General features: G+C 51.3%; 1 protein-coding gene across 1 annotated transcript; it reads left to right on the forward strand.

Moving 5' to 3' along the window:
* The first annotated feature begins 534 nt into the window (after positions 1–534).
* LOC308581237 (zinc finger protein RFP-like) lies at positions 535–19,268 on the forward strand. Its single transcript, XM_081183767.1, has 8 exons — positions 535–991; positions 2,072–2,167; positions 3,171–3,401; positions 4,564–4,586; positions 5,842–5,960; positions 6,363–6,395; positions 15,763–15,792; positions 18,580–19,268. Exons 1-8 carry the CDS (start codon positions 566–568, stop codon positions 19,095–19,097), a joined length of 1,476 nt encoding a protein of 491 aa, XP_081039893.1. The 5' UTR covers positions 535–565; the 3' UTR covers positions 19,098–19,268.
* Positions 19,269–20,658: the final 1,390 nt, after the last annotated feature.

The following is a 20,658-nucleotide window of genomic DNA, read 5'->3' on the forward strand; positions in this document are numbered from 1 at the left end:
GAATTAACAACAACTGGCCACCCGCCTATGTCTTGTGACATAGATAAGGTGTGTGTTCGCCACTGCAAATCAGGATGTAACCAACATTTCTCCCTCTTTTTTTCTGTGGAATGTGGCACTTTTCAAGAATATAAGCTGGACATATTCCCCAAATGAATTATCTGGTGCCCGATTAATCCCTTCTTCTGAATGAAGCTTTTCCCACACTCGGGGCATTCATAAGGTTTCTCCTCTGCGTGGGTCCTTTGGTGTTTGATCAGCGTATCTCACTGAGAAGTGTTTTTCCTGCACTCAGGGCATTTGTGAGGCTTCTCTCCTGTGTGGATGTTCTGATGGTCAATCAACCCACAAGGATGATTTTTCTTTATTACCAGGAGGCAATCCAGAAGCATTTGCTACTACTTGAGAAAACATTCAGCAATTGAAAAGACCTGGAGACATGTTGTTGTTTTTTTAAAAAAAATAAAGATCACGTGATCACTGAGTCATTTCCAGGAAGGGAAACGCCCAGTGACTGAAAACTGAAAAAGCGGAACTTAACTCGGGTCTTCAGCACGAGGGAGCCATGGCTGCTGCAGGGGGTCACATCCAGAATCTCCGTGATGAAGCCACTTGCTCCATCTGCCTGGATTACTTCAAGGATCCAGTGACCATCCCAGAGTGTGGGCACAACTTCTGCCGATCCTGCTTGGTCCTGTTCTGGGGGGAATCGGAGGCAGAGGCTTCCTGCCCCCAGTGCAGAGAAAGAGTCCAGAGAAGGAGCCTCGTCTCCAATCGGCAACTGGCTAATATGGTGGAAATAGTGAAGAATCTCAGCCTTCAAGAGGGAAAGGAGGAAGGAGGGAAAGGGAGAATCTGCGAGGATCACCAGGAGCCCCTCAAGCTCTTCTGCAAAGTCCACGAAGCCCCCATCTGCCTGGTATGTGACAGATCGAAGGAACATGAAAATCACAAGGTGATTCCTCTGAAGGAGGCTTTGGAGGAATACAAGGTAGGAGATCCCTGGATCTGGAGGGGGAGAAATAAATAGCTGTGGATTCTTCTTGGGAGGTTTTCTTTTTACTTCTCAGGTCCAAAGTAGACATGACATTGATTGGTGGTTGTTTATCGCCTTGGAAGCAGCCCAGGGGAAGCTTGAGGGATCCTGGGGTGGCTGGAGGGGGGAGTTGAAGTCTTTTTCTCTGCCAGGGGGACAAGGGGATCTTGAAATACTCACAGCAGCTTCAAAGATATGAACTGGGACCTTGGCAGGGAGAGAAAGGGTTAACCACATCCACATCCTCCAGAAAGGTTGCTTTGTACTATTAAGAACAGTACAGATGTAAATGGCACATAGACAACTAAGTACATGTCTCCTTTGGTTACCAGGATGCCTCCTCAATGCGCTGCAAAACAGAGAGCAGCAAGGGATCAGCTTTGGGGGGGGGGACTGTTAGCCAGGAATTGACCAGATGGTGCAGGATCCCACCCCCCAAGTATCTGTTGGAAGCAGATTTGGGAGTGGGGAGTGGAAGCACCTACTGGTGGCTTATTCTGGGGGTGCCGTGGAGCCTCTGCAATGATGTTTTGGGGGGGCTGAGTATCTCCTCCCACCCCAAATTTTGAGATGCTCTGGTCTATCCCTGCATCTCTCGTCTCTTGGGCTGACCTCACTATCTCTTTGATGCTAGACTGATACATCCCAGGTTGGATCCTGCCTTATCTTCCTCCTCCTCTTCCCACTTCTCCCTGAGACCTCAAGGTGAGAAGTCAGGCTGGGACTCCCAAGGAAGGGAGAGGAGGCTGAGAGATCAGGCCACAAGGGAGGGTGTTTGAGAAAAGGTGAGGGGCTGCCAGCTCTGCAGGCAAGGGGGGACCTAACTGGGATCCTGAGCCCCACAGGCGTGCTGCAGAAAGAAGGTAGTTGATCCCAAAAAGCCGTGGACCCAAAAAGGCTGAAAACCTCTGTACTTTTATTTCCTCCAGGAAATTACTTTGCTATTCTAGCAAGGCCACTGGGCGCAAGAAGCCATTATGATTTTAATTTCTCTGTGTGTCTCAATCAAAGCTGAATTTTTCCTTTTCTCTTTAGGGAGAGATCTGTCACCACCTGGAGATTCTGAGGAAAGAGAGAGAGGAAATTCTGGCCCATCAAGCAGATCTGGACAAGGAAAGCAAAGACCTCCTTGTAAGTGTCTCTGTTGTTACTAGACAGGGAACAAGCACTTGAGACCTCCAGGTATAGGGCAGTGTATAAATTAAATAAAGAAGAAGAAGAATTGAGTCAGGACTGAGAAGTGATGGGGAAATCTGCCTGTTTCAGCTTCTCCTCATTTCTCATTTTTCATATCAGTCTGTTTATTAATTTATTGTTCTGAAAATGAATCAGATGTTAGGGTAGCTACCTCCTTGTATAAATATTTTGATCTGTATTTTACCCTCATAAATACATTTTTTGTGAATATTACCTGGCTGGGTCAAGCTTGAAAATATAAGAATTTTAAAGCTCTGTTTTGGTCTCCATATTTTTTCAGCAATAGCGAATTAGGTAAGTTCACCTTTGAATGCCGCTAAATTGAGTTTATTTCCCCTTATCGTTTATTATGTGAATAGCAGTCAAGAAGAAGCCTGAGGACTTGTGAGCTGAAAGGGTGGAAGCAAATTAATCCAAATCCTGATTTACCATAAATATTACTAAAGAACTGAATTCTAAATGTGCTCTCTTGTTCATTTTTAGGAAACTCAGGCTTTTTAAAACCTTTAAAGAAAACAGGGGAGCTATGGGGATGAACTCTGCACTTTGTCTTCCTACTCCTCTGTTTCTGTTTCTGTTTCTGTTCCATCCTACACCTATATCGCCCCAGCCTAAATTGAGGGGTGTTTTATGTCCCTGGATGTTCTCTGAACAACTGTGAACTCTGGTTATGCCATGCTCCAAAACATGCAGCGAAAATCCATGGCTAGGAAAAAAGAGCTCCTTTCTTTAGGCTGTATCCGTCTGCAAAATAGAAGTCAACAGAAACAGCAATGGAGAGGGCCTCCCCTCAAAATAAAGGTTTACTTCTTTAGCCACTGAAGGTTTCATGTCTATGAAAAATCAGAAGTGTCCACCCTGTTTAATTCTCACAATTTTGTTTCTGCTGTTTTGAGGCTAAGCACCAAACACACTCAGACCTCCTCTTTTCTTGCAGAAATTAACAGAAACAGAGAGGCTGAAGATTGTGGAGAAGTTCAGAGAACTGCGCCAGTTCCTGGAAGAACAAGAAAAAGGTCTGCTGAATCACATGGAAGAGGTGGAGAAGGAGATTGCAGGGAGAAGGGATGAGCAGCTGGCCAGACTCTCCAGGAAACTCTCCTCTCTTGAGAGGATCATCCAGGAGATGGAGGAGAAGAGTCAGCAGCCAGCAAGTGAACTCCTGCAGGTAAGTCGGTGGCAGGAACAGCCCAAGGCTCCAGGAAAAGGCTGCCTCCAATCCTTTATGTGCCCCTTTCATGTATACAAGGAGTGCAGGGGCTCAGATGATGGAGCCTCTAGTCAGGTATGTAATGGACAGGAAGACCCAAGAGACCTGGGATGCTTAACTCACCTGAATGCAGACTAGAGATTCTTCTGTGTTCTTGATGGAACAGGAGGTGGTTTTCTGCTCTTTGCTGATGATTTGTCTCCAAAGGCCTTCCTTCTTGAAAATGCTGCCTTCCTGCCCTGGGCTGGACTTCAGCGAGGATTCAGGCCTCCTTCTGACATGAGGCAGTCTCTTGACCAAGCTTCTTTTCCACTTCCCTCCACAACTTCTTGGTTTATCCCCATGGATCCTGATCAGCTGCTGATGAAAGAACAAGACAGAGGGACTCATCCTGTCCCACCCCTTTCCTCAAGGAAAACCTGCTCTTTACTGCTGAATGAGAGCAAACCTCAGCCAGGTTTTCTCCGGATTGACGTTTGCTTAGATGTTGAACTAAGGAGCAGGTTTTCCCTGAGGGAAAGCGGCAGGGCAAAGGCAAAACCTCTTGGACCCGTGTTTTCTGGGCACAGGAAAAGCAGAAGTGTGGAGGAGCCCAAAGAAACATGGAGCTGTTTTATTACCCCTTGGGAGGCATTTTATGCTGCAGGTGCTTTTTTATTTCTAGTTGGAAAGTAGAATGTGAAATTTGGGGACTTCTGTGGAAGACAATTTGGGACAGTTCCCTGGTAGGATTAACTTGTAGGCTTCCTTACGTCTGAATTGCACAGTGCAAATGGGATTAAAGTTAATAAATTATAATCTAAGACAAGAGATTCGGTGCAATCTTCTCCTGAACCCACAAATGTGAAATTTTCCTGAAATGCTGGTGAATTTTCATAAGGATTCTTAAAAAATAATTGTAAACAGATGTGGAATTGTGGAGAACTTGATACTGGAAAAATTAATAATTTCAGATTGGAGAAATAAAAGCTGTGAGAAACCAAAACTGGCTAATTCCACCATCCCTACCCACAACCTTGCCATGTGCCAGGCAGACTGACATCCGAGGGCCAGGGTCTGAGGGGGTCTTCCTAGTCTGGCCTGTGGTGTGCAGTGAATTCCCTTCTCTTTTCCCCTCTAGGATGTGAGAAGAACCTTGCAGAGGTAAGTGGATCTGGCTCATTTCCATTAGCATCACTCTTTGAAGCTGGGATGCAAGAACCTCAGACATGGCCCTCCAGGGGCTGCAGGGGGGAGACTGTAGGACTCACTCCCTGAGGCATCTCACAGGTAAAAGCAGGGCCCCCTCTTCTGAACTTGTAGCCCCCCAATTCTCCCTCCAAGGTTCAAGGTCAACTGCCTCCTTCCTCCCTCCCCACATCACTTCACACAAGGATGGGGCTCTTTTCTTTCTCTTCCACCTTCCGTTCATTGACTTTGGTAATTTCAAACATGTAGAATAGAAAGTGCCAAAGATCCCTGGGAACAGCTTAGGAAATACCAGTATCTTTCCATGTCCAGCTGGAGGCCCCCCAACTCTGGTAACTCAGCCCCTTTGAGGCACTTAGGGAGGGAAGGCCTGTTTGTCTAGAATGGGTTGGTTCTTTTTCTTGGGAGTGTTTCCAATGTGAGAGGCTGAAGGTGGTCTTGAGTGGGGGGTGAAAGTCAGGTTGTTTGATGCCTCCGGAGGGAGAGTCCCATGGGGCATGGGGTTGCGCACTTCCTGTGTGAGAGAGGGGGTGCAGGGAGGGTGGAGGTTGTTCTCCTTGACCGCTTGGCCGCTTATGACATCACTAACTAGCCAGCGTGGTGTAGTGGTTAAGAGCGGTGGACTCGTAATCTGGGGAACCGGGTTCGCATCTCCGCTCCTCCACATGCAGCTGCTGGGTGATCTTGGGCCAGTCACACTTCTCTGAAGTCTCTCAGCCCCACTCACCTCACAGAGTGAGTGTTGTGGGGGACGAAGGGAAAGGAGAATATTAGCCACTTTGAGACTCCTTAGGGTCATGATAAAGCGGGATATCAAATCCAAACAACTCCAACTCCTCCTCCTCCTCCTCCTCCTCCTTCTTCTTCTAACATCCTCTGGAGAGGCTCAGGGAGGGAGGGATTGCAGGCACTCCATTTCAGGGGTTTGGCCCTTACGTCCTGGGACCTTCCCAGAAAGTTGTTATGGGGCAGCAGAGTTTGAAGCCATGGGAGCCCTCCGGTGATGTCGCACAGGGTTGCCTCTTGTCCCTTGTGCTGTTTAGCATCCTTACGAAGCCATTGGCCGGGGCTTGGAGGTGGGTGTCAACAAATCATGTTGAATTACCTGTTGCGAAATAAACTTCAACTTTGTTCATGTTATTGAGATCTCCTGCAATAATTAGGGAGACGGTGCCACAATGGGGCCATTCATTGTTTTTCTTTTCACCAGGTATGAGGAAAGAGAGAGTCCAGAGAACCCACTGCCTTTCCCTCCAGAGCTGAGGAACAGGATCTTGGAATCCGGTGATCTAAATCACCTTGTTGAGGATGCAATGAAACAATGGAAAGGTAATGAAAAATGGCTGCCAGGATTTCACACTGGGATTTCTATTATTTCTTCAGAACTGAACATGCCAGGCTCTTACTGCATGGAATTGAGTAACCCCAGGATACCTTCCTTCTTGGTGCTCCAGCCTTCATTTCCTGTCTCACAGAACGGCCCATGTATATTGTGACCCTGGATCCTGTAAGGGAAGCCTGAACCAAAGTGTATCTGTTTTCAGTTATACGGAACCTCCTTTTCCTTTTGGTTAGCAGTCTACACAATCTGGGGTTGCCCTTTGGGAGGTTCTCCTGCTCTGAATGGAGTCAATTCAAGGATGCCACATTATGAAGTGTTACTTTTGTATGGAGATTTATCTCAGGTGGAAGAGTGTTGCCCTTACACTTTATATCTTTTTGCTTCCTCAGATGCTGTGTTATACAGAAAACAGCTTCAGAAAGGTATATTTCCAGGGGAGGAACAATTTGACAGGAGGGATGGGGACTGATATTTCATGGGTGTTGAACCGTCTGTTCTGCAGACTTTGGGACCCCCATCAATGGCGTCACTCTGGGAAACAGTCCTCTAGTGGTGTTTGGGTTCTTGGTCTGTCCCATGAATGAATTGCGAGAGGGTTTGAAGGCTTGGATTGGGGGCAGAGATTGTCCCTACAAAGAACCTGAGCACCAGTCTGAGTTCCATTCCTGCCTATAGACTAGTATCCTGGTTTCACTCTTGATTTCTTTCCTAAAATCTGTATGCTGCTTGTTTGTAGGGAAAATCCTCAGAGCCTTACAATATCTTACAAAACCCTTAAGGAAAATCTTGCAGGGTCAGTCCAGTGTCCCTGGTTTCTGGTTCTCATGTATAGGGAACCTCCCTTGCATTTTGTTTTCCCTCCACACAATCTGGAGAGGTTCTTTTGCGGCGTCTCTAGATTTGCTTGGATTTCCCCCTCGTGAAGTGTGTTAAAAAGGGCACCCGCAAGCACCCAGTCCCTCCTCCACCTCCTGCCCAGTCTGGTCTCCCAGCAGCAGAGCAAGGCCTGAGCTGCCTCCTCCTCAGTTTCAACCTCATCAGCCATCCCCATCTCCTGAGACTTCCCACTGTTCTTATGAGATCAGCCCCATTCCATGAGAGACGACTTCCCATTGCACGAGACCCTTGGAAGTACTGTAGCACCCTGCTTGTGGTTAACGCTTAGCTGGAATGAAATATTCAACGCAGCAATAGAGAAATTAAAATAATAATTTATTTGTCAGACAAATAAATGAGAGGCACAGTGGTATATGGTTACCAAGCTCTGGCCTGGTCTCCTGTCATTATGGCCAGCACTTATATTCCCTCAGCCCAGGCCCCTTGCTCCTCCTTTGGCTGCCTCTGTCCAATCAGCCTGGTTGAATTTCCTATTGGCTGATTGCTATAACCAATCCTAAAAGATACACCCATTTCCTATTGCCTTTTATGGGATACAAAAAGCTATATATTCTTCTATCTATAAATGACAAATAAGTAGTCATATATCTTACATTTGTCTCAACAAGGAACCTTAATTACCAGCTCACCTCTTGCCCTCCTTGCCCTATTGCCCTCCAAAACAGATGGTTAATAGTTTTAAATTTTTATCTTAGACAGATGTCAGGGATCTTGGGTTCACATTCTCATGCATCATCATGAAAGATCTCCTTTTTGGAGGTCTTTAAACAATGGCCTGACAACCATATATCAGGACTGCTTGGATGGCGTCTCCTGTCTGGCAGGGGGCTGGGCTCATCTGCCCCTCTGGTCCCCTACAGCAATATGACTCTATGAAATAAGAATTTAACATTTCTTTCTTTCTAGATCCTTTGCATAATTACATTTAAGCTAGTATATTTCATACATTATCATAGATAGCTTTTTAGAAGAATAAACCTTCTCAAAGGAAAGGATGGACCAGTTTACAGCCTCAAAATAAAAGCTTCTTCTTCTATTTACACTTCCCTTCTCAGCCAGTTGTTTTCTTTTCCATTTACTCTTGGCCTTTAACCTTAGGAAAATATGGCTCAAGTTTAAGGCACATGGTTTTATTTTACTGTTTACCAACTATTAATTATGTAGGGTCAGTAACCTTGGTCTCAGCCTGTAATTCCCTTTTTACGACTTTGAGAATTGTTTTCTGCTATAAATCAGGGGGCCCCCTTGTCCAGGAGGATAAACATTTTGCCAAAGTACTTAGGCAGTTGGTCTTCTGCCTGGCATAAACATTTGAAAATCTTTAAGCTCATTTTAAAATACAGACCCTAATCAAACTATAAGCCTTGATAAAAATGCAGGTTATGATTGGATGCCTCAGTACAGTGCAAAGCTCTGCTGATTCGCCCTCTGCAGTTTGGTTTGTCAGCATGCTTGGAAATTCCGGTTTCAATAGCTTTTCCCCACAAGTTTACTTGGTGCAGATGTTAACCTTCCTCCAGCCCTCCAGTACAGATCCCCATTTCATTCGTGGATTCTGAATGATTGTATTCCACCATTTTCTAGTATGGTCTACCATTTCTGATTTCCCCATGGAATCATGGAATAGTAGAGTTTGAAAGGATCCTAAGGGTCATCTAGTTCATCGGTAGGCAAACTAAGGCCTGGGGGCTGGATCTGGCCCAATCTTCTTCTGAATCCCACCTGCGGACTGTCCGGGAATCAGCTTGTTTTTACATGAGTAGAATGTGTCCTTTTATTTAAAATGCATCTCTGGGTTATTTGTGGGGCATAGGATTTTGTTCATTTTTTTCCAAAATACAGTGGTACCTTGGGTTACAAATGCTTCAGGTTACAGACGCTTCAGGTTACAGACTCCGCTAACCCAGAAATATTACCTCGGGTTAAGAACTTTGCTTCAGGATGAGAACAGAAATCGTGCTTCGGTGGCGCAGCGGCAGCAGGAGGCCCCATTAGCTAAAGTGGTGCTTCAGGTTAAGAACAGTTTCAGGTTAAGAACGGACCTCCAGAACGAATTAAGTCTGAGGGACAGTGGACCGGCCCCCTGCTGAAAATGTTTGCTGACCCCTGATCTAGCCCAACCCCCTGCAATGCTGGAATCACAACTAAACACGTTTGTCAGAGTTGCTTCCAGATCCTAGCTCACAGAGGATCACGCTAGCCAGCGATCATTAAATAAAAGTCTTTATTGAGTTACAGTTTCCATTCTCAAGCTGCTGCGTGCAACTCTACGTCTTATGGTTAGATCGGCGAAGCTCCGTCTGAGTCTCCGCCCCTTGTACACCAACTTAATATCCTAGCCCTGCCCCACCTTTTCCGCCTGACTGTTCTTCTCTGGGTCCCTCTGCCCCCCGGGGTCTCTTCCTTCCGGGATTCTTCTGACACTGACCCCCCGGACCCTCCTGTCTCCTTGCGCGGGCTTTAGGACCTGGCTCCCTTTCCGGGCTGCCTACTGCGCCACCTTCCTGTGCATTTGAACTTGGCGCGCGCGCCCAACCTTCCACCTTCCGTCTGACCGTTTCTTCGCTCCCCGATGGAGGTGTGGCCACTCCTGACTCGTGCCCTCCCTCCTGTTGTGAGCTGCCAGCGCTTGATCCCTGGCGCCCTTCCTCTTCCCTGCTCTCTGGCGGTGACGCTGGTCCCGATTTCCAACTGCTCCCCTCTGAGTCCCCTCTGGCTCTATCTTCCTGGGGTGTCCCCCTAGTCTCCCCCCTTGCCCTGGCCACTGGTGCTCCTTTCTGTGAATCTTCTGATTCACTGGAAAGACTCGGAGATCTCGGGTCGTCATCATCACTCATCTTCTGCCTCCTCCCCCTCGCTCTCTGTTTCCTCCCTTGCCCTTGCCTCTGCTCCTGAACCCCTGACATCCATCCCCCCCTCGAAGCCCCCTCTTCCCCCCTCCCCTCCTTCCGGTGCGGGAGCTGGGTGCTGCCGTGTCAGGGGGACGAATGTCGGATACAGTTCGCTTCCCGTGGCGGGCCTCCATCTGAAGTCTTCCGGTTCTTCCTCCCTGCTCTCGTCTACGACGGTCACCTCCGCTTCCATCTCTGTGCCGCCGTGCTCGAAACCCGGGTCGTCCCCGAAAACGTCCATGTCCGTCTCTCCCTCGCTTCCTTCTGGAGATGGTGCTCGTCCCGGACCCTCCAGCCACTTTCTGCGGAACTGCTCCTCTGGTCGATCATCCCACCAATACGAGGGTTCTGAAGCAGATCCCGAGGGTGACCCTTCCGGGGAACGGGCGTCTCATGTCGGTTCCTCGTCCGAGTCGAACCCCCGGAACGTGCTGGCTGAAAGCGTGGGCGTGAAAAGCCAGTCGTCGAAAAAGTCTGCTGGCATTGGCCTATGTGGGAAGAGGGCATGAAACTCTTCTTTGAGCAGAGGTTCGTCTAAAGCGTAGCCCGGCACCCAGCTGTTGGCACTGGCCGGGGTGCCCTCCTTGGCGAGAAGGTATTCTACCCCCTCTTCCCCCCATCTGGAGTCCAAAATCTCCGTGACTTCGTTGATGCGCTCCTCCTGTGCCACTCCCCCTTGCCCGGTTCTCTCTCGGAGCGGACTCGGTGCCGTTCCTGGTTCCTGAAACCTGTGAGGTGCCTTGTAGGGAGTGAGCACCGATCTGTGGAACACCGGATGCATCCTGGAACCCTCCGGAAGCGCCAGCCTGAAAGCCACCGGGTTGACCTGCTCTTCGACTTGGTAGGGCCCCAGTTGTTTATGCCCTAGTTTCTTCTTCGCCAACGACCTGGCCGGCACTGCGTGGGCTGCTAACCAGACCCAGTCTCCCACATGGATCTCTTTGCCAACCCTTCTGTGTTTGTCCGCTTGTACCTTGTATGCGTGTTTAGCCAGCTCCAGGTGCCGCCGCAGCTGATCGTGGACCTCCTGCAACTCCGACGCGAACGCATCTGCTGTCTGCGGCTCCCCCTCCCCCATTCTTTCCAGTCCCGGGAAGGTTCTGGGGTGCCTCCCGTTGTTGGCGAAGAACGGCGTGACCCCCGTGGACACGTGCTTCGTGTTGTTGTAGGCGAACTCGGCCAGCGGCAGGTAATCCACCCACGTCGCAGGCTGTTGATTCGCATAACATCTCAGGTACTGCTGCATGATGGCATTGACCCACTCCGCTTGCCCGTTGGTCTGCGGGTGTCTAGCCGACGCCAGGTTGATCTTGACGTTCAGGAAGCCCATCAGCTTCTGCCAGAAGTTCGAGATGAACTGTCGCCCTCGGTCGGACAGAATAGACCGCGGCAGACCGTGAACCTTGAACACGTGATCTATGAACAGTTTGGCGGTTTGTTCCGCCGTGGCCACCTTCGCACACGGAATGAAATGTGCCATCTTGGAGAACAAGTCCACCACCACCAGCACAGCCGTCTTGCCCCTCGAGCTGGGCAGATCCGTGACAAAGTCCAGGGCCACTCTCTCCCATGGTTCGAACGGAGTTTGCAGCGGTTCCAGCAGTCCGGCCGGCGGTCTGTGCACTGGTTTGGCCCTCTGGCAGGTGTCACACCTCGCCACGTAGTCCGCGACTTCCCCTCTCATTCCGGGCCACCAGAAGTCTCTGGCGACTAATTCCACCGTCTTCTCCTTGCCAAAGTGCCCGGCAGTGGGCGCGTCGTGCAGCTGCTGCAGTACCTTGGCGCGAAGTTCGTCTCCCGGCACGTAGATGGCCCCTTTACGGATGAGCAATCCATCTCGCAGCTGGAACTCGTCGGTCGCTGCCGTGCCCCTGTGCACCTCTGCCATCTTTGCTTGTGCGAAGGAGTCATCCTGCAACGCTCGTCGCACCGCCTCCAGGTCAACTGTTGCCGCAGCGCACGCCCACACTGTCGGTGCGAAGATGTGCATGGCGGCCGCTGGCGTTGCCTCCTCCAGATACTGTGGCTTACGGGAGAGAGCATCCGCCATGATGTTGGTGTCCCCCGGGACATACTCTATTCGGAAGTCGAAGTTCGCAAAGAACTCAGCCCAACGTATTTGCCTCTGGTTCAGGAACTGTGCCGTGCGCCAGTGCTCCAGATTCTTGTGGTCCGTGCAGACCTGCACCGTGTGCTTGGCGCCGATCAGGAAGTGCCTCCACGCTTTGAATGCTGCATGAATGGCCAGCAACTCCCTGTCCCAGATGGTGTAGTTCTGTTCGGACTTGCTGAGCTTCCTTGAGTAAAACGCTCCCGGCCTCCAAACCCCCTGCGGGTCCTTCTGCAGCAGGACTGCTCCCACGGCTCTGTCCGAAGCGTCTGTCTCCACCCTCATCGGCCTGCTGGGGTTGACATGAAGCAGCTGCTCTTCCGACGCGAAGAGACACTTGAGTGCCTGAAAGGACTGCTCCGCCTGCTCTGTCCAGATGAACTTCTTTTTCTTGGAGCTGAGCGTGTCCGTGATGGCCGCTGTCTGCATAGCAAAGCCTTTGATAAACTTGCGATAGAAGTTCGCGAAGCCGACAAACCGTTGGACCTCCTTCCGGTTGCGTGGGCTTTTCCAATCCAACACTGCTCGAACCTTGGCGCTGTCCATGGCGAGCCCCTTGTCAGACAACTTGTAGCCCAGGAAATCCACCTCCGTCACGTCGAATTGGCACTTCTCCAGCTTGGCGTAAAGCCTATGTTGCTGTAGCCTGCTCAGCACTTCCCTGACGTGTCTGTCATGCTCCTGCTGCGATTCCGAAAAGATCAGGATGTCATCCAAGAAACAGACGCACGTCTTGTAGAGGAGCCCCGCCAACACGTGATGCATGAAAGCTTGAAAAACGTGGGAGCCATTTTGCAATCCAAAAGGCATAACTCTATATTCGTAGGTGCCCAGGGGCGTGAACATGGCTGTCTTCCACTCATCTCCTTCCCGCATGCGAATGAGGTTGTACGCCCCTCGCAGGTCCAACTTGGTGAACACGCTGCCCTTCCGTACCTTTGCGAGGAGGTCGTCGATTCGGGGCATGGGGAAGTCCGATGGCTTGGTCACACTGTTCAAAATGCGATAGTCCACTACGAGTCTTTTTTGGGGCGTGTCCCGCTTCTTAACAAAGAATACCGGACTGCCCCCCGCTGCCTTGGACTCTCGGATGAAACCGCGCTCCAAATCATGATCTATGAACTCTTTGAGTTCCTGCAGTTCGTCCTCAGACATGGAATACAGCTTCCCTTTGGGCAGCGCCGCCCCTGGCAGCAGGTCAATTTTGCAGTCATATGGTCTGTGGGGGGGTAGCCTGTCTGCCTCCTTCTCGCAGAAAACCTCCAAAAATTCTGCGTACTTGTGGGGAACCGCTTGCAGCGTGCCTAGCTGCAGCTGTGACTCCTCTTCCTCTCCTTCCTGCCGGGGCACGATGCAGTGTTCAGCGCAAAAGGAAGAGCCGAAGGTCAGCTGCCTCTGGTACCAAGCCAGCGTCGGGCTGTGCTTGTCCAGCCAACTCATGCCCAATACAATGGGCGTGTCCGATAGTTGAGTGACGTTGAAGCTGATGACTTCCCTGTGATTCCCAAGTCGCATCACCATTGGTGGCGTCTGCTTCACCACTTGCCCCCCTAGCAGCTCCCTGCCATCCACCGTGACAACCTGCAGGGGCAGCGTGGCAGGCAGCAACTGTATAGCGTGCCGGTCGACAAAGTCCTGCCCTATAAAGTCCGCATTGCTTCCTGAGTCAATGGTGATTGGCATGTCCATGGTGATTCCATTGGGCAGCTGGAGAGATGCGGTGAGCCTTACTACTGGTTTGGGCGGGAGGGGGTCCATGGGCTGTAAAATCTCTGGGGACTGCTTCACTGACACGTCTGGCTGGGCCCCAGTGCCTCTTCCTCCAGCCAGACTCCGTCGTTTCCCTGCTGTGGTTCTGCTTGCTGCGTTGCTGCAGTTACCATTGCTGAGGCTGCAGTGTGCTTGTGGAGCCTCCGGGGACACTCTTTCGCCATATGCTGTGGATCATCACATATGTAACACTTCCTGTTCCCTCTAGGAGGCTTCGCTTTCACTGTTGCCGGTGCTAGGGCTCTGGCTGCTGACTGAGCCCTTGCACCTCCAACCTCCATAGGTTCCGCCCCTCCTCCTGGCGGAGGCGTGGATTGCGCACGCGCTGCTTCTCTGGGAAGGAAGGAGGAGCCCCTGGCTGGTTCGCGCCCTCCACGCCCTTCGTCCCTGCTCCACGGACGTTCTTCCAGCCGCACCCCCACCGCCAGCGCCCTCTGAACGATCTCCTGCGTGGTCCGGGGTCTCTCCCCCCTCGCAATTTCATCTTTAACCGAGCCGTGCAATCCCTCCCAAAACAGGTCTCTTACAGGAGCCGAATCTCTGTCCCATTCCAGGGCACTGACCAAAGCGAAAAAGCGGGCATGGTACTGCCTTACGCTGGCCCTCCCTTGCCTTAGTCCATGTATCTGCTGCCGAGCAAGATCCACGTCAGTGCTTGATAAAAAGCACCCATCCATCGCTTTAATAAAGGCATCCGCATTTTGGAGCGCCGGATCCTTATCTCTCCACAAATTGCGCAGCCATACTTTAGCATCTCCATGCAAATGGGACATGATGAATCCCACCTTCTCTTGCTCATCTCTAAAGTCTTTGTTCAGCAGTTGCAGTGCACACATTACATCTGCTCTAAAGTTGGGGTACTGTTGCAAATTCCCATCGAAGTGAGAGACCAGACCGCCTGTTCGTCTCCCCAACCCAATCCCCTCTGGTTTGGGTGTCAGTTGCCCTTGCTTCGTAAGCACTTCCAACCTGACCTGGAGATCCCTGTAGGCGGCAGCTGCGTCCTCCTCTCTCTTCCTGGATGCAAGAGCCTCGGCATTCAGTCGTGACACTGCTTCTCTGAGTTCCGCTATCTGCTGTTCGGCCGTCATATTGTCTGCCGTTCGTGAGCTCGCTAGTAGGCACCCGCTTTCTCTCCTCTCCGCGAGGCCGTAGATGCCCACAATTTAGGAGACGGAGCTTACTGTCAGAGTTGCTTCCAGATCCTAGCTCACAGAGGATCACGCTAGCCAGCGATCATTAAATAAAAGTCTTTATTGAGTTACAGTTTCCATTCTCAAGCTGCTGCGTGCAACTCTACGTCTTATGGTTAGATCGGCGAAGCTCCGTCTGAGTCTCCGCCCCTTGTACACCAACTTAATATCCTAGCCCTGCTCCACCTTTTCCGCCTGACTGTTCTTCTCTGGGTCCCTCTGCCCCCCGGGGTCTCTTCCTTCCGGGATTCTTCTGACGCTGACCCCCCGGACCCTCCTGTCTCCTTGCGCCGGGCTTTAGGACCTGGCTCCCTTTCCGGGCTGCCTACTGCGCCACCTTCCTGTGCATTTGAACTTGGCGCGCGCGCCCAACCTTCCACCTTCCGTCTGACCGTTTCTTCGCTCCCCGATGGAGGTGTGGCCACTCCTGACTCGTGCCCTCCCTCCTGTTGTGAGCTGCCAGCGCTTGATCCCTGGCGCCCTTCCTCTTCCCTGCTCTCTGGCGGTGACGCTGGTCCCGATTTCCAACTGCTCCCCTCTGAGTCCCCTCTGGCTCTATCTTCCTGGGGTGTCCCCCTAGTCTCCCCCCTTGCCCTGGCCACTGGTGCTCCTTTCTGTGAATCTTCTGATTCACTGGAAAGACTCGGAGATCTCGGGTCGTCGTCATCACTCATCTTTTCTTCTGCCTCCTCCCCCTCGCTCTCTGTTTCCTCCCTTGCCCTTGCCTCTGCTCCTGAACCCCTGACAACGTTAGTTGTTTTAATTCCTTAGGCCTACAGTTGTTGTCTTCCAATTACTTGTTTTATGATGTCATCTTTTGCTAGAAACAAGGAAACAACAGATGCTATGTTATGGTGATGTTTTGTAAAAATATTTTCTTTGAACTATTGCAGTGTAGACCATTAAGCCTATATTTTTGCTTCCTCAGATGTCCAGTCACTCAGAAGTCTCCAGAGAGGTAAATTTCACATGGAGACCCCAATTGACAGGAGGGGTGGAGACTAGTGTTTCATGGGGGGTCAAGAGTCTCTTCTGTACAGTTGAGAACCATCCACCGCTTGACTTTAGCCCTGCTGTTTGTGCCACAAAGGCAGAGAAGGTGGACTTGAAGGGGGGAGCGAAACTTCCCAGAAGGATCAGGCGGAGGAGGGAAGAGCTTTCCTCCTGGCTAGAGAGAGTCGGGTTGCTTTTCCATCATGTGACCTTTTTCAGGCCTGGTTGCCATGTGTCCTCTTTTTCCCAGCCATGTCTTCTATTTTCATGATCAAAATTTCTTAAAATTTGGCAAAATGCCCCCAAGGTTTTTTGTTCTTTTTTTTTTGGTTTACAAGAACCCATGAAAATTTTAATATTGCATTAGAACAGGCATAGGCAACCTCAACCCTCCAGATGTTTCAGCACTACAATTCCCATAATCCCTGACCACTGGTCCTGTTAGCTAGGGATCATGGGAGCTGTAGTCCCAAAACAGCTGGAAAAAACCCCTTCTCTTGTGGTTGAACCAAAAGGACGCTGGCTCAGCTACAAGATCTTGGAGAAGGAGTCCGGGAGGGCAAGAGTTAAGACCCCCCTGCCCTTAAGGAGAGTCCACATGCAGATTTCAACAGGTTAATAAATTGTTCTGTGCACACTTACATTCAGAAAGATGTGAACATGTGCCCAAATATTTCATGTGGCAAGTGAGAGAGCAATATGTATTCTTATTCTTCTTTTGTTGTTGAAAGTTAAGAGCATTGCTACTAGCAATATATCACACCTACTACAGCCTACATATAGTAGGGGTATTAAAAATGATACCCCTACATATGATGGGCAGTATGCAAATGTTGATATTATTATTATTATTATTATTATTATTATTATTATTATTATTATTAGAACAGGGGGTCCTCCTCCCCCAGCCCAACCCAGAGGTCCCCAAAGGCCAATTCCCACAGAGATTGTCAGAGTAAAGCAGCTTCTCTCCTCTCCTGCCTCCTCCAATTCTCCTCTCTTTCCCCTTAGATCAGTGTTTCCCAACCACTGTTCCGCGGCACACTAGTGTGCTGTTGCCTGGTGTGCCGCGCGAAAAATTAAAAAATTCGAAAGATTATTTTTTTTAAAGTCAAATTTTCGATTGGGGCGCCGTCACTAGATGACCCCTGGGGTTCCCTCCCTCCCGCTCTGCGCCTCCCTCCTCCTCCTCCTCCTCCGGGGAGGCCCTTCCTGGCTCTCGGCCAAGGCTTGGCGGCTGCCACTCACTCACTCGCTCGCCCACCCGTCCCTCCATCCCTGCACCCGGCCTCTCCCCCTCCGTCCCCGGCGCGGGGGCTGCCGGGATCCGTAGTCCCCTCGCCCTTGGGCTCCGCGCCCGCGCAGGGTGCGCAAACTACGTTTCCCAGCGTGGCCTGACGGGCCGGGCGTTTTGTTTGAAGCGCTCTTCTCCTGGCCATGGAATGAGCGCAGCGGCGGCGGCCGGCCGGGCAGGGGCTCTTCCGCGCAGACCCCACGCAGCCTGCCTGCGCCCCCGCGGAGATCGGGCGGCAGGATGGAGCCTGGGGATCCCCGCGGAGGCGGAGCGGCGGAGGCTGCCCCCCAGGTAGGGCTGCGTCGGGGGGGGTTTATTTTTGCAATGCTGCATCCGCGCCGGAGGGGACGCATCGGACCGCGGGGAGACCCCTTGGCGGGCGTGCAAGGCAATGCATGCGTGCAGGCGTTGCATGGAGTGCAGTGCAATGCAATGGCAACGCGGCGCCCTGCATGCATGCATGCAACTTCCACCGGCGCTCCAGACTTGGCAGGTGAGGGGGGTCCCCAGTGGGCGGCAGAGAGAGCCGGGAGGGCGAAGGGGAGCCGGGGGGGAGCAGCGCTGCTCCCCGAGCCGAGCCCGGGGGGAAACTTCGGCGTCGTTGCGCCGGGTGTTGGAAGCGGAGGCTGGCGGGGGCCCCTCACCTGCAAAACCTGGTCGCCTCTCATATATTTCGTGCATTGCATTCATCGCCCGCTTTCTCCTCCAAGGAGCTCCCGGGGGCGCGCGTGGTTCTCCCCGTGTTATCCTCGCAACAACAGCCCTGCGTGGTGGGTCAGGCGAGTGGCCCAAGGGAGCACCCAGGGATTGTCCTGGCCAGGTGGGGTGATTTGAACCCTGCTCTCTGCCTGGTCTTCGTCCTCATTTAGCCCCCACATGTGCATGACTGTGCATGACTGAGGTTTTCCCCCCTCGTCTTGGCTATGGTGTGAGTCTGTGCTGTTAATTAATGGGGTTCTGCCTTCGGAGAAGATGAGCCAGCCCTCAAGGAGGTGATTATGTAATTTGCTAGCAATTCATGTCCCTCCCGGCGTGACGCTGTGCGCTGACGTCACGGGGCTGTAATGGTGGTGTGCCTCGAGATTTTTTTCATGAAACAAGTGTGCCTTTGCCCAAAAAAGGTTGGGAAACACTGCCTTAGATAACACAGAAGAGCTGAGTAAAAGGTTTCCTGGGTGGTTTTTCCCCTTAAAAAATGCCCGGGTTGGAAGGAGGGCAGGCACAATGGACATTGAATATAAGAAAGTGAAGGAAACTGATTTAAAAGCCAACCAGAAGATATTTATTCTGATGAGAGTCTGCAAGGAGGCGTCTCAGTGTCCCATGTGATGCAGAAGAAATCCCCTTGATCTGAAAGGGAGTCTGGGTTTTTCGGGTGTTTCTTGGATAAGGATGTCCATCTCTCTCTCTCTGCTGACTCTGCCTAATCTTCTCTTTCCCTCATCTTCTTCCCAACAGCAAATGTCACTCTGGATCCAGACACAGCCCATCCCCAACTCATCCTGTCCAAGGATCGGAAAGGCCTGAGATGGGGAGACAAACCTCAAGCCCTGCCTGATAATCCTGAGAGATTCAACTTCTATTTTTGTGTGTTGGGACGTGAGGGATTCACAGCAGGCAGACATTTCTGGGAAGTCACTGTGGGAAGTGGGGAATCGTGTGTTGTGGGGGTCACCAGGAAGTCTGTGGAGAGAAAGGGCAGCTTCTCCTATAGCCCTGAGTTCGGGGTCTGGGCTGTGGGGAAGTGGGGAGGGAAGTACTGGGCCTACTCATCCCCTGATTCCTCTCCTCTGTCCCTGAGGGAGAAGCCCAGGAGGATCCGGGTGACTCTGGACTATGAAGGGGGACGTGTGTCTTTTTCTGACACCGACTCAGGAGCTGAACTCTACACGTTCTCAGGAGCCTCGTTCTCTGGAGAGACCCTCCTCCCTTTCTTTCATCTGTGGGAAAATAAAACCCACCTCATTATCTCCTGAGGAGACTAAATCTGCCTCTCAGGCCCAGCAGGAGTTTCTCTCCAGACCAGAGCGACTGACATAAAAATCATTTACCCACCAGGAGAACATGGGGCCGTTTTTCAAGGGCCCTTTGAGAAGATTCATTTTCATTCCTTTCTCCAGAATTCCCTCTGCAGCTTAAAGAGACAGTCACACTTTTAACAGTCCCAATAAATCATCTTTTCCTCACCTTCAGTCTTGTTTTCCTTTTGAGATGTCTTGTTCGGTAAAGGTTTCCTGCGCTGCAGGGGGTGGGACTAGATGACCCTCTGGGCCCCTCACAACTCTGCGATTCTACGAAACCTTCTCTCCCCACAAGACCTTACGCAGCTGTGAAAATGCATGCATAATTGGATTAATAGAGGACTAAAAAATGAACCCCTTCCCCCACATCAGGCAGGAAAGCTCCTTACTCTGGAGACCTCAGATGGGAAGAAAATCAAAAAGAAACTGAACAGGGCGTCAGCTTCAAATGCCCTCTGCAAATACAGCCTCACCATCTCCACACGTTGCCAGAAATAAACCTCATTGCATTCAGTGGGGCTTCGGCCCAGTTATACGTGTTTAGGGTTGATGCATTAACGTTCCGTATTTACAGGCTGGATTCTGTCTATCAGGGGCAGCAAATGGGGTGTCCTCTGGATAATGGTGGACTCCAACTCCCCTCTGACCCATCCAGCATGGCCAGGGGTCAGAGAGGATGGGAGCTGCAGTTCGGCAGCTTCCGGAGGGGGCCCCATGGGCTGGGCTGCCCTATACATTTCGCAGGACACCTTCCCTGTGTTCCTCAGCCCCACCCCAAAAGCACAATGCTCCCCCAAGGAGGGTCTTTTCAGCACCAGCTGCATCTGATTTCTCTCCTGGGATACTAAGAGCTAGAACAACAAATGCCTGTGGAATTGACCCCTCAAAGATCAGGTAGGACTTTCTCCGGCTCCACTATCAGGGCCGTCAACTACTGACCGGTGCTGCCTGATCTCCTTTTCCTGCATTTCCCATGGGGTGGTGGCAGATGTCAAAATAAAGACACCTTTGCCGCCCCCCACCTGCCTGAGGGCCACCTCCCCTTGCTCCACCCCCTATATGATGTTGGCGATGTTTGTGTGTCATCATACGTTTCCCTGTGAGTTTCCACTCACCCCATGGAAGGACACAAAAGTGTCCCATTTGGTCCAGCGCCCAAGAGGGGCCACCCAGACGCCCGTGGGACACCTGCAAGGGGGACCAGAGAGCAAAACCAGCCTCCCTCCCCTCCTTGCAGTTTCCAGCACCTGAGATTTAGAAGCCTTCTGCCTCTGGACTGTGGAGGCAGAGCAGAGCCATTGTGCTTCACAGCCTAGTGCTCCATGAATTTGTCCCCAGCTCAATGGGTGGAGCATGATAGCCTTAATCTAAGGGTCACTGGTTTGAGCACCACGTTGGGCAAAAGATTCCTGCACTGCAGAGATCTGGACTAGGTGACCCTGGTTGTACCGTTCAGCTCTGCAATTCCATGATTTTAAGTTGGTTGCCATCTCTGCCTCCAGTGGCAGTGAGTTCC

The sequence above is a fragment of the Podarcis bocagei genome, assembly GCF_964188305.1.
Source record: "Podarcis bocagei genome assembly, chromosome: 2".
NCBI lineage: Eukaryota > Metazoa > Chordata > Lepidosauria > Squamata > Lacertidae > Podarcis > Podarcis bocagei.

What these genes read in the sequence shown, in the direction of transcription:
- LOC308581237 (XM_081183767.1), top strand. Translation starts at nt 566, where the DNA reads ATGGCTGCTGCAGGGGGTCACATCCAGAATCTCCGTGATGAAGCCACT. An exon ending in AGGAAAGCAAAGACCTCCTT is followed by an intron (nt 2,168 to 3,170) that starts GTAAGTGTCTCT and finishes CTTTTCTTGCAG; the next exon opens with AAATTAACAGAAACAGAGAG. An exon ending in TGCAATGAAACAATGGAAAG is followed by an intron (nt 5,961 to 6,362) that starts GTAATGAAAAAT and finishes TTGCTTCCTCAG; the next exon opens with ATGCTGTGTTATACAGAAAA.